The sequence below is a fragment of the Cryptomeria japonica genome, chromosome 6 (assembly GCF_030272615.1).
Source record: "Cryptomeria japonica chromosome 6, Sugi_1.0, whole genome shotgun sequence".
Taxonomy (NCBI): Eukaryota; Viridiplantae; Streptophyta; class Pinopsida; order Cupressales; family Cupressaceae; genus Cryptomeria; species Cryptomeria japonica.
Window position 1 is genome coordinate 315,302,498 of NC_081410.1, and position 15,083 is coordinate 315,317,580.

Below are 15,083 nucleotides of genomic sequence, written 5' to 3' on the forward strand. Positions count from 1 at the left end.
TCAATTCAGTTGGGTAAGTGACATGACCACCTTCTTAACGGAAGATAGATACCCCCAAGGTCTGGACCGGACCAAAAGAAGACATTTCAGGTTGCAATCCATCCCCTATGTCTTAGGGGATGGCACTCTTTTTCGAAAAGACTCCAATGGAGTCTTACTAAGATGCATCGAGCAAAACCAAGTCAGCAAATTGTTAGAGGAATTTCATGATGGCTCTTCAAGGGGCCACTTCTCTACAAAGACTACAGCTATCAAAATAATGAGCGTTGGTTATTACTGGCCATTCTCATTCAGTGACTCACATAGATGGGTGAAGAATTGCAAGAAATGTACTCTCTTCTCTGGGAAGCAAAGACTACCTGCCCTTCCCCTTCATCTCATCCAAGCAGATCAACCATTCGCCCAATGGGGTTTAGACTTCATTGGCATGATAAACCCACCTTCTAGTGTTGGCCATAAGTGGATCTTGGCCGCAACAGATTACTTCACTAGATGGACAGAGGCAGTTGCATTGAGGGATGCTACTGAAGCCTCAGTATTAGAATTGCTTGAGGGAATTGTGACAAGATTCGGTATCCCCTCCACCATCATATCAGACAATGCCAGGGCATTTGTTGGAACCCAAATCAGTTCTTGGGCAGTTAAGCATGGTCTATACTTGAAGACATCATCCAACTATTACCCTCAAGGTAACGGCTTGGCTTAATCTTCCAACAAGAACCTCATCAGGATAATTAAAATGACAATTGAAGACAATCAGAGGGCATGGCACACTAAGTGGAGGACAGCCTTATGGGCTGACAGGATCACACCCAAGAGGGCGATTGGCAACTCCCCTTTCATGCTAGTATATGGGAAAGAAGCAAGACTCCCAACTTCCCTAGAGTTACCCTCTCTTGAGCTAGCACATCAGCTGGAATTAATAGAGAATGATGCCATGACAGTAAGACTAGCTGAGCTGATGGAGCTAGAGGAGGTTAGAAGTCAGTCTATGCATACACTTAAGACTCATCAAGACTAGGTTAAGAAGGTTTTTGACAAAAAGGCTACTAATAGGTTCTTCAAAGAGGGAGATCTAGTTCTCAAGTGGGATGCAGACAGAGCCAAAGTTGGGCGACACTCCAAATTTGATGCTATCTAGAGTGGTCCATATGTCATTACTAGCTGCAAGGCGGCCAATGCATTTCATCTCTCCAAGCTTGATGGCGAAGTTCTTCCAATTCCAGTGAATGGGATTCATCTCAAGCCTTGCTTCTAAAAAGGGTGTTGATGACTATGTAAATATTAGACTAGAGGTTGTTTTGTTTTCATAAGTTCTTATGCACGCGCCGCATTCTCCTTAAGAGGGTGTATGCTCTAGTTTTTCAGTTTTCCTCCTAGTGATGGCACACATGTTTGGGTCTTCCATGACTCAGTGCCCAATGGATGCTTAAGGCTTGTGGACTTCATGCTTAGCAGGCAAGCATCCCGCTGAAATCGCCAAAAATGTTGTCATTTTATGACACCCTCGGTCCATCAGTAAGAACCGATCAGAGATATGTTCCATGGACCAGCGCTGCCCACTTGATCAAGGAGAAAAGCAGTGAAATCATGGTTTGAAGTGTTGTCCTGTCAGAAGTTCCTTGGCCCTCTCTTTCTCTAGCCCGAAACTTCGGAACCCCGAGGTTCCAAGTTTATTTGCCTTAGCTTCTTTCTTTCCTGCTCCGAAACTCCAGAACTCCAAGTTTTCAAAGTTCCCTTCCTTCCCTTAGCTTTACTTCCTAAGTCTTCTACCCCGGAACTCCGGAACCCCAGGTTCCGAAGTTCCTTAGTCTTCAACCCCGGAACTCCGGAACCCCCAGGTTCCGAAGTTCCTTCTCCAACTACGGAGACCCCGGTCCCCGAAGTTCCCCAACTACCAGGTTCCGGAGTTCCTTAGTCTTCAACCCCGGAACTCCGGAACCCCCAAGTTCCGAAGTTCCTTCTCCAACTACGGAGACCCGGGTCCCTGAAGTTCCCCAACTACGGGACCCCGGTCTTCGAAGTTCCCCAACTTCTTAAGTCTTCTACCCCGGAACCCCCAGGTTCCGAAGTTCCTTAGTCTTCAACCCCGGAACTCCGAAACCCCCAAGTTCCGAAGTTCCTTGTCCAACTACGGAGACCCCAGTCTTCTAAGTTCCCCAACTTCCTAAGTCTTCTACCCCGGAACTCCAGAACCCCCAGGTTCCGAAGTTCCTTAGTCTTCAAATCCAAAACTCCGGAACCCCCAGGTTCCGAAGTTCCTTGCCCAACTATAGAGACCCCGGTCCCCGAAGTTCCCCAACTACGGAGACCCCGACCTCCGAAGTTCTCCAACTACGGAGACCCCGGCCTCTGAAGTTCCCCGGAACTCCGGGACCCCCAGGTTCCGAAGTTCCTTGCCCAACTACAGAGACCCCGGCCTCCGAAGTTCCTCGGAACTCCGAAACCCCCAGGTTCCAAAGTTCCTTGTCCAACTACGAAGACCCCGATCCCCGAAGTTCCCCAACTACGGTGACCCCGATCTCCGAAGTTTTCCAAACTACTTCTGACTTGCAACACTTCCGGACGGCGTGATCGACACTCAAAGCTTTAAATGCTCCGACAATTTTGGTGACATGCATTTTTTTTGTGGAGCCACACGGGGTGCATTTAATGTTTTTGGCAGGATTTCCATCAAGGGAGGTACGGGGCCATGCTGGGTGACTTATGTCATGCCCGACTTTGGAAGGTCAGTCAATCCACCTTCTCAGAATTGCTCTTTGTGGGTATGGCTAGGTTGCTTGCATGTACAAGTCAAGTGCATGCACTTCCCTGCACTTCCAGACTGACATGCAGGGGTCATGATCACCATTGTAACCCATTTTTCTATATAAGGTTGTTACGCCTCATTGTAAAGGGTTCTCTCCCTGCTGCCTAGAGTTTTCTTATGCTCTCCTCTTCCCTTGAAGACTTGTAATCTTTGCATTTCTGCAACTGAAAGATTGGCGTTTGGCCTTATGATTAATTGAAGAACACTATTCTTGCCTTCTTTCAACCTATGTATGTTGTGTATGCTTTCTTACCTTCATCATAGGTGCATGTTGTGGCTCTTTCTCTTCATATATGCTGTGTTAACTAGTTTTCTGAGTGTGACTTGTGGGAATCCTTCTCCCCTCTTGGCATTCAATGGATTCTAACCTTCATCTATGCATTGGGGTTACTCGTATAACTGAAAGTTGTGCATCTTCAGGGTGTTTCAGTTAATTACTTGTGTCATTTAGGTAGGGAGAGGAACTATCTCTTCTTGGTGCATCACCTCCCTTGTTTCAAGCAATTTCTCTCTTCTCTTTTCCTCTGCAAGTTGTTAGGGTAGGCTTAGGAATTAGCTTTGAAGTGTTGAGTTGGTTCAACACCTGCACCTAGACAAAGAAGGAAGCCAGCCTTCTCCGGAGATTCAACCCCCTTGCGCAAGGTCCCACACTTCGGGGTTGTTTCCATGTTTCACAAAGTTGCTGAGTTGATAGCTCAGCAAGGGTGCAAGCTTTTGTGATAACAATAACTTTCAATCCTAGCCCTTATTGAGATTACTCAATCTCAACCATCCATTTCTCTATTTTCTCTATAAATAGAGCCCCTTTCTTCAATCTAAGAATCCATCATCTTGTGCATCAAATTTATAGTCATTTTGCAGGTTATCAAGGAGCTCAATTTGTCATCTTCAAGCACTTGGATCATCTTAGTTGCATGCTAGCTTAGCTTTCATTATGTTTATAGTATCATGCTAATCCCATTGTCATGCTAGCTTAATTCATAACATTGTATATCAATTTCATAGCAATATCCATGTTAGCCTAATTAGCACACCATAAGCTTTCAATTTGGAATCAATCTTAGTTTCATATATTGCATTTCATCTCTTCATATCATTTGATCATCTAGCTAGGATCTTAGTTGCATTCATTTTGATCCTAGAACATATCATTTAAATCTCGTTCCTTGGGTTGTCATCTTAAAGATCAAGTGCTCTTCCAAGTGAGGGCCACCTTGAATCTTGAAGATCCTTAGAGATAGAGGACAATGAGATGATTTTGAGAGTTTTTTATTAACTAATGTGTTTGATTGATTTTAATCTCTAATGCAATGTCTCATTGGTGTGTTTGTGTTGTTTGTGTCTCTTTTGCAGGTACCACAATCTGAGCATACAATATCAAATTTCTCTCAATTGGCAAACCAATGGCACTCTAATGGCTCTGGGAGAATTTGACAAGATCAAGAGTCCAATGGAAAGCACAAGAAAAAGAGAGAAATTATATGTGACAAGGATAGACTGTATTCCTATCAAGATGCAAAATACCCAACTAAGTTGATTCAATTACATACAATGTAAATGAGTCCGTTTATAAAGGCAAAGCTATAGGAATACACAAGAATGGCATGTGGCCCGATGAGATACAAGGGTAGGTAGGTTTAGGTAGGAGAAATTGTTGATTTTAATGTAGCTATGGTCGGAATCCACAGGCCTACATAAAAGCTTGTGATTATATTGATAATATAATTATTATATTAATAGTTGTGAGAAAATATAATTATATTATGTTACAATATAATTATATTATAATTATTATATTATTAATTGCGATAATATAAATATTATATTAATATATATAATCATTAATATTTAATTATTTAATATTATAATAAAGTATGGTGTCCCTTGGTGAAAGGGCACCTCTTGCATATATATTATGAGATGTGTGATCTCATTGAGTGTAGAAGGAAATAATTAAAAAAAAAAATATAGGCAATACCTGCGACTTTAACATGGCATCAGAGCAAGGTTAAGAGAGTTGAATCTGGCTTATAATGATTTCAGTGGGTTCATTCCTCCAGCCTTCGGAATGCTGCCAAAGCTTGAAGTTCACTTCCTCAACATCAATAATTTGAATGGGACATTCAATGTTCTCGGGAATAGGTTAAGGCATTTTTGGAGTATAAGTTTTGATGGAAGAAGTCATTTACAATTGAAATTATAAGAAATCAGTTTTAAATCCTAAAGACTGCATACAGGGAATTACGACATACACATTCCCTTGGTGAATCATTGGCATGAGCTTCGACCTTGGAGGATTATCTTCTTCTTACTCTTATCCGTATTTGGTGCGCTTAAGGGAGTTTGTATGCAGCGCTCGAAGTAGTAGAATAGAGGAGAAATTGCAGGGATGTTTTATGAAGAAAGATGCCATGCATAAGAAGCACATTTGATACATATCTCCACCTCGATAATCAAAGAACCACAAAATGTAATCCATGAATTGTTACTTCAATATACGAAACTGCGGACATACCAGAGATTTCCAGCGCCCATCATTCATAATGGATTTGCGATAAGTACGGACAAAAGACTATCGTAAGTGAAATAACTTGGAGTTTTGTATTCTCTATATCGGTCACGGGAGAGAGATATACACTGGAAATACAAGGAAGCAATCATTCTTAAGTGCGCGGAACTATCATAGGAAGGATAACGAATATGAAGATGAATATGGGAGGTTGATGAAAACGTCTTATTGATGATTGAATAGGTATATGAACTACAATGTGCAAAGGGCAGCGATTAACATTATACAAAGAAGGACAACATAGAGATGGTCCGTTGTTCATAGTGAAAGTTCAAATACAAGGAATTATATATTACAAGGTGATCATATTAAGGAGATGTTTGCATTAGTGAAGGTAGCTAGCTTCTTAAGAAGTTGTTGTTTAATGGAAAGTTGCGATTCATAAATAGTAATAAACCCAAAGGTTTGAGAAAAGAGTATGACAAGATATAAGTGTAGACTTACGAAGATTAAAATATGGATTTATGAAGAATGTTAATGTTGTGAAGGGAAGAATATATGATACAATGTTATAGAGCAACAAGGTGGAGAAGCAGGGATAACTTTAGTGGCGAATATTTCACGTCGACGACCTAGAAAATGGCGAATATTTTACACTGATTGGGGGTGGCCATGTCGCCCGGACTTTATAAATATTCGTCAAATGAATGACCCAATCGCCCATTGTTTTATGTAATTAATTGTATCTCTATCAAAATTTCGCCAATAGAATCTATATTTTCCACACGATAAATTCAATATTTTCGCCTACACTTTCCAAGGTTGTCTTAATAGATGGACATAATTCGCCAATAGCCATATAAAGATTTATTGGCCAGGAGGACCCAATTTGCCTGACATTTTGCAAAAGCGTATCTCTCAGTAAATCTTTCTCATAAATGCACGAGTGTGCGAAATTGGAAACAACTGTAAACCACTAACAATTACCAGATTGGAAGTCGTGCATGTTGAGTGGATCACAGTTAGAGAACGTTAGTGACAAGACGTTAATAAATGTCAATACTCGATTAGGATAAGATTTGATTCGTGCCTACTGTCTCCAGTTCCATTTCGGGGACTTTCTGGAGAACTATGTTCGCTTCAAAAATTTGGGCCGAAATAAAACTTCAGCCATTGATCTACGATCATCGAACGGTTTTAAATCATTGATGGATTTTAGGTACCTGTGACGTGTCGATGAGGTCACGCTTATCAATACATCATCTAGAGTCTGGACTCGACGTGATGTTGCATTAATTAAATAATGAAAATGGCTATTAATAGATAACGAAAATCGCCAATACACTTTTCACCCATACACTTTAATATTTTTTCCTTTAAATGAAAAAATATTCGCCTCATCGATTATATATTTTCCCCACACAATAAGGAATTATTCACCAAGATTTTAGGGAATTTTCATACCCTAAAAAAAAATCGCCAATACATATTAATTTTTTTTCCAAATTTGAAAAAAAATTCGCCATCAATATGAAAATTTCCCCCAAAAAATAATGTTTGATTCGCCAGGATTTTACACTTGTACATGGGGGGTGGTTTCTTAAAGTTATCCCTGTGGAGAAGACATAGCCACATTTATGATTAAATTTTGAGGAGAGATATTACCATATTTATGATTAGCACAAATCAAGGGGAACCTATTAAGATAAATTCTATTCTCCAAACTATTCTCAAAATTTTAGGTCAAAATTATAATGAAATGTATTCAATTGTGATGAAGTTATGTTTATTAAAACATTACAACTCTCACTTTAAATTGAAATTGATGTCTCAGGACTTCATGGAGGTAAATCCAGAATGGGGACATTACAACCATGTCGAGATGGTTTATCTAGTGATCAGGAAATTGTAGCAGTTAGAGAAATCTATGATTCACGAGATAGAGTTCCATGTGATATCCCTGGATGGATGGATACTTGGTGGGCTTGGGATTCACCAAGGGTGATGCAAACCTTCGAGACAAGCTTGGAGATATGGAAAAATGAAGCTCTAATTGAGAGGGAGGCTCCACATTCGTGATCTTCTGTGATTTGCTAATACATTTCTCTTTGAGAGAGACTTGAGATGAAAGTCCTTATCTCCACCCTCTGATATGGTTCGTGGTGGATGTCATGTGTGTGACTCCATGACTTCATTGGTTCAGTACTTGTTGAGCCCCTATGAACATTATTGAGAGGTGACGATCTCACAATGATGAACACTTGTACTTTTGATCATTATTGTAAGGTGACAATCTTGCGATATTGATTGACCGTACCATCATGATGGATATCATGAGACGTGATATTTGTGGATAAGCCATCATGGTTGATATTACATAAAGAGATATTCATGGTGGATATTATGTGACGTAATATTCATGGACATGCCACGAAGTAATATCCTTAAATGCCATAATGGTGGATATCATGGACGTGATATCTGTGGGCAAGCCATAATGGTGGATATTACATTATGTGGTTATGGTGGATATCATGTGACGTGATATCCGTGGATATGCCATAACCTCTGATTTCGTGGTGAAGTGATATCTTTCTCTCACACAATAAATGGAGCTATTGTGTTTACTATAAGGTGTTATTAATTATAGGATAGAAGGATTTCCTCCCTAGCTAAGAGGGAGTGTTGAAGATAGCGTCGGGAGAACGAACCAAAAGATGTCAAGTAGGATTCCTCCCTAGCTAAGAGGGAGTGTTGATTTTATTGTAACTGTGGTCGGAATCCACAGGCCTACATAAAAGCTTGTGATTATATTGATAATATAATTATTATATTAGTTGTGAGATAATATAATTATATTATGTTATAATATAATTATTTTATAATTATTATATTATTAATTGTGATAATATGATTAAAGTTATAATTATTAATAATATAATAATATATTAATATTATATTAATATATATAATCATTAATACTTAATTATTTAATATTATAATAAAGTATGGTGTCCCTTGGTGAAAGGGCACCTCTTGCATATATATTATGAGATGTGTGATCTCATTGAGTGTACAAGGAAATAATAATAAATAAAAAATATAGGCAATACCTGGGACTTTAATAGAAATAATAATAAATTCCATTAAAGGTGGATTACCCACCGAAAGTGGAATGTGATAACAAGATAACACCACAAAAGGTGAAATTTCTCCTACAAGCATGTTCTCTAGATGCACACTTCCCTAAGTGTCTCTTATGCAAACTACAATGAATGCATTGTCCTAAGTCAACTTAAGTAAAGTGTAATTATGTGACATAATTTACACCAACAACCACCCTTCATCGCTGTCTTTGAGAATAATCGTTTATTTCCAAATTGATTGATTGCTTCCTCCATTCCCTATTGATGATTGATTCAACAATGATAATCCATGGATGTCGTTCCCAAATTACATGATCTCCCTTTTATATCTCATGTTTGAGGGAATCACAACTCTTCATTTCATGCCTTTTGACCATTCATTAAACTTAATTAAATTTTAATTATATTATATTTTATTTTAATTTATTATTGTTATTTGTTATTAAATTCCATTCCTAAAAGGGGGCATTACATGTAGAGCCTGAGACATCCTGTTGCAAGATTGAGAGATACAAGAAATTCGAGTAATGAGAAACAATTCATGGAATTTATATCTGATTATGGGTTTGTTGCTTGATGAAACTAAGCTTTTTCATTTTGGCAAATTTGATTTCCAATGTTCATTTTGTAATTTTAAAATTTCAGCTTCTTTTAGTTTGTTTATAATATACATTTGTCATTTTCATTTTGAAGTTTTCTTAAGGATGGTTTAGTCTTCAAAAACTATTTTTTAATCCCTACAGTGTCCCCAAAATTTGGGGGATTTTTCACCATTCACGGATATGTATAAACCTCACCTAGAAACTTAAACCAAAACTACCAAAATTTGATGTAGGTCATCTTCTATGTCATGTCACTTACTTAAAGAAGCCTACCTTGCCTGTCTTGCTTCTCACTAGGACACCTTTGCATGAATTGCAATTTTCCATCAATGCCATGATTCCTTATGTTTGTACAAGTTCTTCTTCATTTGAAGTCTCTTATATTTGGACAAGTTATTCTTCATGATTCCTTATGTTGTTATTGGTTATCCTCCATGCCAAGCTTCCTCAAGCTTGTAAAACCTTCACTACTTTTCTCTCCACATAGAGATATCTTATATCTTAACATAGCTTCCACATGATATGTGTTCCACTACTCAAGATGCAAGACTTTCATTTATGGACAAGATTCAAGATACAATGGAGGAAGTAAGGAAAAAAGATTTCGGAGGATTTGAAGGAACAAAATTATAATTGTCCTGAATTATTGATCTGTTAAGCCATGCATTTTAATTTTAGACTCTAACCAGAGTGAAATAAAGAATTAATTTGTTCGGTCATGCAAGAATATAACCAAAATTGTCAAAGGGCCAGTTATATTTGACCTACAAGTGACACAATAGATACTTGAACTAAACGAGGCTCAATTTAAAATTCCATAGCTCATTTCGCCAATGCTTGCTATTCAGATTGTTGGGAATTACTGTTCACAAAGGTGTTAATTAGTGTTTTAAATTAAGTTATAATATTAAGTTGTTGAGAAACAACTTAATATTATTAACAGTTACATGTAATAAGTTGATAGGTTTGTTGAGTGTTGGGAATATCAAATCATTCCAATAAGTTATTTGGTTCTGAATTGTTAAAACAACTCGTAACCTTAGCATGTTGTTATAGGAGTTTCCTATATTGTAGGAGATTGAACTCTATATATATGTTATATATTTGAATAAAAAATAGTGAAGCGGTACGTATTATTCTATGCAAAATATTTGCAGCTACATTTGCCTCTACCCATATTGCCATTATGGTATCAAAGCTATCATGATTCATGTATGCCTATGAAGCATATGTAGGATGGATTGGCAAGAGGATCCAAATGAGAAAAGTGTCACATTTGTGTTTTTGTGAAGACGAGGACTATTGCATTTGAATTTGTGTTCTCTAGTGATAAATTGGCGACAAGATAGTAACAACGAGGAGTTTAGAATTGCTGGAAGTGGCATTGAATCATTGGTAGAGAGGAGGGCGCCAAATGCAGAGAAATGCAAAAATAAATGCATTTAGTTTTATTGTTGAAATGTGCTGCAAGCTTCATGATTCTTATTGGATGTGATCTATGTATCTCCCCTATCGGTCAATACCTTGAATCAAACTAGTGATTTCAAATCGCACTGTAGATCCGCAGTCTGCATAAATCCTTAGTGCATCTTATTCTCTATGGTGTCATCCATTAGAGAGGCTCGTTTGGTGGACATCAATTTTAGAGCGCAATTTGAGATTGCAAGGCCGTCGACGAAATATGGACCGCTGGTGGAGGTGTTGCCCACGTTGTGGATGAGCAGTACAGATGTGATCCGTGACATCATCAAGATTATGTATGGCCGTTTGATAGTGATGAAAGAGGCAATAAATCATTGTAAGAGTCAATGGAAGGTTTTTGTGTAATAGGTTGAATATCATTAAGGATGATAGCATATTGCTTATTAGTTCAAAGGTAAACTGAAGCAATAATGCCTTCTACCTTAGAAAGCATTGTAAATGTCATAAAAGTTAAGTTGTATTATTTAGAGGTCTATTTTATTGAATCTTTAATTGTTGTGTCAAATTTGTAAGTGTCAAGGTGCATTATCGGTGGAATCTGACACCTTTGATATTGTGGGGGCGGTCAAGTACTTTTTAGTATGAGGAAAAATAGTATTTTGATAGAAAAATTTCAAGGTTCAAAGTTTCATACCTAGCAGATCAAATTGCAGTTGATCCTTATTGAAAAGGATCTATGGGATATAGTAAGTGGAACAACAACAAAGCCAACTGATGTTGATGAACTTGCAAAGTGGACTGCTAAGGATCGAAGGGCAATAGCTCTAATTGGTCTTGCACTTTAAGATGCATACCTCCACCACATTGACTTATCAAAGACCTCAAATGAAGTATTGAGGTAAATTGAATACTTTGTTTGGATCAAAGGCTTCAAGTGCAAAGATGGGATTAAAGCAGAAATTGTTTGGGCTAAAAATGATGGAGGGTGACAACATTGTTCAACATATTAGTAAGTTCTCTCTTTTGAATCAATTAACTGGGATAAATGCTAAAGTAGTTGATTATGATTCAAAGGCTATTTTGTTAAATAGCATGCCTCCTAGTTATGGCAACATTGTTTTCACACTAAACAAAGTAGATGCCACACTGAAAGAAATAATATCTACCTTGATTGATGAAGGAACTAAAAAAATTGAATCAATTGTAGAGGAAACTGCATATATGGAAAAAATAAGTCTAACCATTCCTCCAAATCTAGTTCTTCTGCATCAAAGGAAAATCATTTCTTCAAGAACAGAATGTTGTGCTTCTATTGCAAGAAGAAGGGACACATTGCTATAAATTGCATACAGTGTGTCAAAGATCTCCTTGATGGTAAGATGAATATAGATAAGCACTAATTGCAGATGATGATGAAGAATGCCTTCATGGGATGACTACTAAAGACCCCCCACATGAAGATAGTAAGGAAGAATATGTTCTCTAAATCAAAAACATTGGAGGATAGAGGAACTGGAAAAAAAACATTGGCTGGAATGTTGGAGCACATTGAAGGTGGGAGTAGAGAATGTGGTGCAAATCATCACGGATAATGCAGCAGATATGTGGCAGGGGGTAGAATCCTTTTGAATTATCACCTTTAGCAATATTTTCATTTGTTGTGGCTTTGTTTTTCTTGGTTGTATATTTCTTAAGAATAACTTCTTTTGCGGGTAGAATCCTCCAAGAGAGGCACCCCACTCTTTTTTGGACACCTTGTGCAGCACATGTCCTTGACCTTCTTTTGGAGGACATAGGAAAACTTGATTGGGTGACTCCAGTTGTGGAAGATGCAAGGAGGATCACGAAATATATTTACAATCACCCTCGGGTTCTACATTTGATGAGAGAGCACACCCAAGTAAGAGATTTGGTGAGAGTCGAGGTCACAAGGTTTGCAACGATTTTCGTGACGTTGCAAAGCATTCTTGTTGCGTTGACTTCATGGCTAGACTCACCTTATTCAAAGAAGGTTGAAGGAGGGTGTTGCATGCATAGTCTTCGACAACCATTTCGCACAAAGGACTACAGAGATTGTGAAGGTAACTTCAAAACTTGAATTTTTAATTATTCTTGATTCAAGACTCTCATTACTAATTTGTAACTTCATTAATTAATCGTTTTGTTATTTGTATTTTTCAATTGTAGGTGTCAGAGCCCTTGGTTAGAGTTCTCCGATTGGTAGATGGGGATAAAACCCCAATGGGGTATATTTATGAAGCCATGGATAGGGCCAAGGAGTCTATCAGAAATTACTACAAGGGGGATAGACTCAAATTTGATATTATTTGGGAAATTATTGATAAGAGGTGGAACAATCAGCTCCACCAACCCATTCATGCAACAGGGTACTTCCTCAACCCTCGTTTTAAGTTCAGGGGTTCTTACTCAGATCCTAATGGAGAGGTCATTGAAGGCCTCACTACATGCATTCAGAGGATGATACCCGAGGTTGAGGTGAGAGACCTCATTGTGGGCGAACTCCAAAATTATGAGAAAGCAAGGGGTAAGCTATTCTCTTCAAACGTGGCCAAGAGAGGAAGAACCACTCAATCTTCAGGTATAACATTTGCCATTTGGATTTTGGGGTCTAAAGTGATTGATAAATTGATAAATTATGTTTTCGCTTTTCTCTTTGCTTTCTAACTTCTCGATTTTTTTTAATTTTGCAAATGGTTGGTGGCAAAGTTGGGGTGGAAATACCCCAAATCTCAAAAAAATTGCCCTCGGAATCTTATGTCAGCCTTGTAGTTCATTCAATTGTGAGCGAAATTTGGAGCTTGTTTGAAGCCATCCACACGAAAAAGAAGAGCAAAATAGCGTGGAAACGCCTCAATGACCTTGTCTTTGTGCAATATAACCTTCGGTTGCGCATAAGGAAGGTAGAGGAAGCAGCAAGTGGTCCAATTGACTTGGATGATATGGATCCTTACAATGATTGAACATCATAGGAGCAACCTCAATTGTTTTCCAAGGATGGCGTCACTAATTTGGAGAGGCAGGCTATGGAGGAGGAGGGGGGTGAATTTGGTTTCACGCTGGATGACATTGAGGAGGATGAGGATGAGGAGTCATTGCCAGTGCCACAAGCAGGTAGAGACGTAGCTTCATCCAGGATGGAGGACGAGCCACAGCTTGAGCCAAACATACCGAGCAAGGAGGCACTGTCACGCCCACAACAGACTTCTAGGACTAGACCCTCTAGTTCTACCTCTCCCCTAGTTTTTGCTAGAGCTGGGAAGAGGAAGATGTAATTGTAATGATGTATTTACTTTTAGTTTTACAAAAACTATTTACTATTTTGCTTCCAGCCATCAGCATTCCTCATGAGGATGCAATTTTGTACACACTTTACATTTAAATATATCTAGACTCAACTTGTTTCTTTTGTGTTCTCATTTATTGACTCATTGGATGCATCTTCTCATTGAATTTTGCAATAAAAATGCATTTTTAATTAAATTTAAGCGTGTTTTTAAGTTGCCAAGCTTTTTGCCGAGTACTGGCTGAGTTTTTCCTGAATATTTTTTTCAAGTCTTGGCGAGTTTTTGCTAATGGCGAGTAGTTCAAATATGGGAATTAGTGTTCACAAAGATGTTAATTAGTGTTATAAAATAAGTTATAATACTAAGTTGTTGAGAAACAACTTAATATTATTAATAGTCACATGTAATAAGCTGATAGGTTTGTTGAGTGTTGGGAATATCAAATCATTCCAGTAAGTTATTTGGTTATGAGTTGTTAAAACAACTCGTAACCTTAGCATGTTGTTATAGGAATTTCCTATATTGTAGGAAATTGAACTCCTATATATATGTTATATATTTGAATGAAAAATAGTGAAGCAGTACGTATTATTCTATGCAAAATATTTGCAGCTACATTTGCCTCTGCCCATATTGCCATTACAGATTAGCAGTCCTAAGAAAAAATGTAGTCACGTAACTATGCAATGGAGGCCTGAATTACTACAATCCTCAATTCAAGCTCTCCAGTTACTTTGACATCTATAACAAAACCTGTCTGAGGCATACACCAAAATATTCCAACCAGTTGGAAATTTCAAACCAATATTAGCTCTTGTTTCTTATTCTCGATGGGTAAGCCCCCTACTTCTCCAAGCAACCATCTATTAACTTTCTTTGGGGAATGCTACTTGCCTCAGGAATTTGGTGCTATCTTCATATTATTTGGGATTACCTTAGAATTACAGTTTGCAAAATTTCTAAATCGACCAATTCATAGCTTCCAGTTCAAATATAATTTTAATAAACTAACAGAGGAATAGTGTCCAATTAAATGAACAGTACAACCTAATCCATAAAAAAATTAAGTTTTATTTTAGGAAAAATAAGTTCTACCTGAGCAAGGCCTCCAGATAAACGCCTTGATCCCTGTACTTGAAGGCTCCTAGCAACTGAAAGACCACCATCAGTGTCCAATACTATTTTGGACTCATCTCCATTCCTTGTGACTGAGTAACGCTGTCAACCACACATTAAACAATAGCATTTTCAGGAATTAGATAGATAAAATGTTGCAGTTTACAGAATTTA

The 15,083-nt window shown here is 38.0% G+C and overlaps 1 protein-coding gene across 4 annotated transcripts in view; it reads right to left on the bottom strand.

Moving 5' to 3' along the window:
• The window catches only part of LOC131043915 (E3 ubiquitin-protein ligase MBR2), a 130,221-nt gene that overhangs the window by 19,799 nt on the left and 95,339 nt on the right, over positions 1-15,083 (bottom strand). For all 4 annotated transcript variants that reach the window (XM_057977168.2, XM_057977152.2, XM_059207347.1 and 1 more), the window contains one exon: positions 14,889-15,011. In XM_057977168.2, coding sequence (XP_057833151.1) covers positions 14,889-15,011 — 123 coding nt within the window. The remainder of the gene's footprint in view (positions 1-14,888; positions 15,012-15,083) is intronic.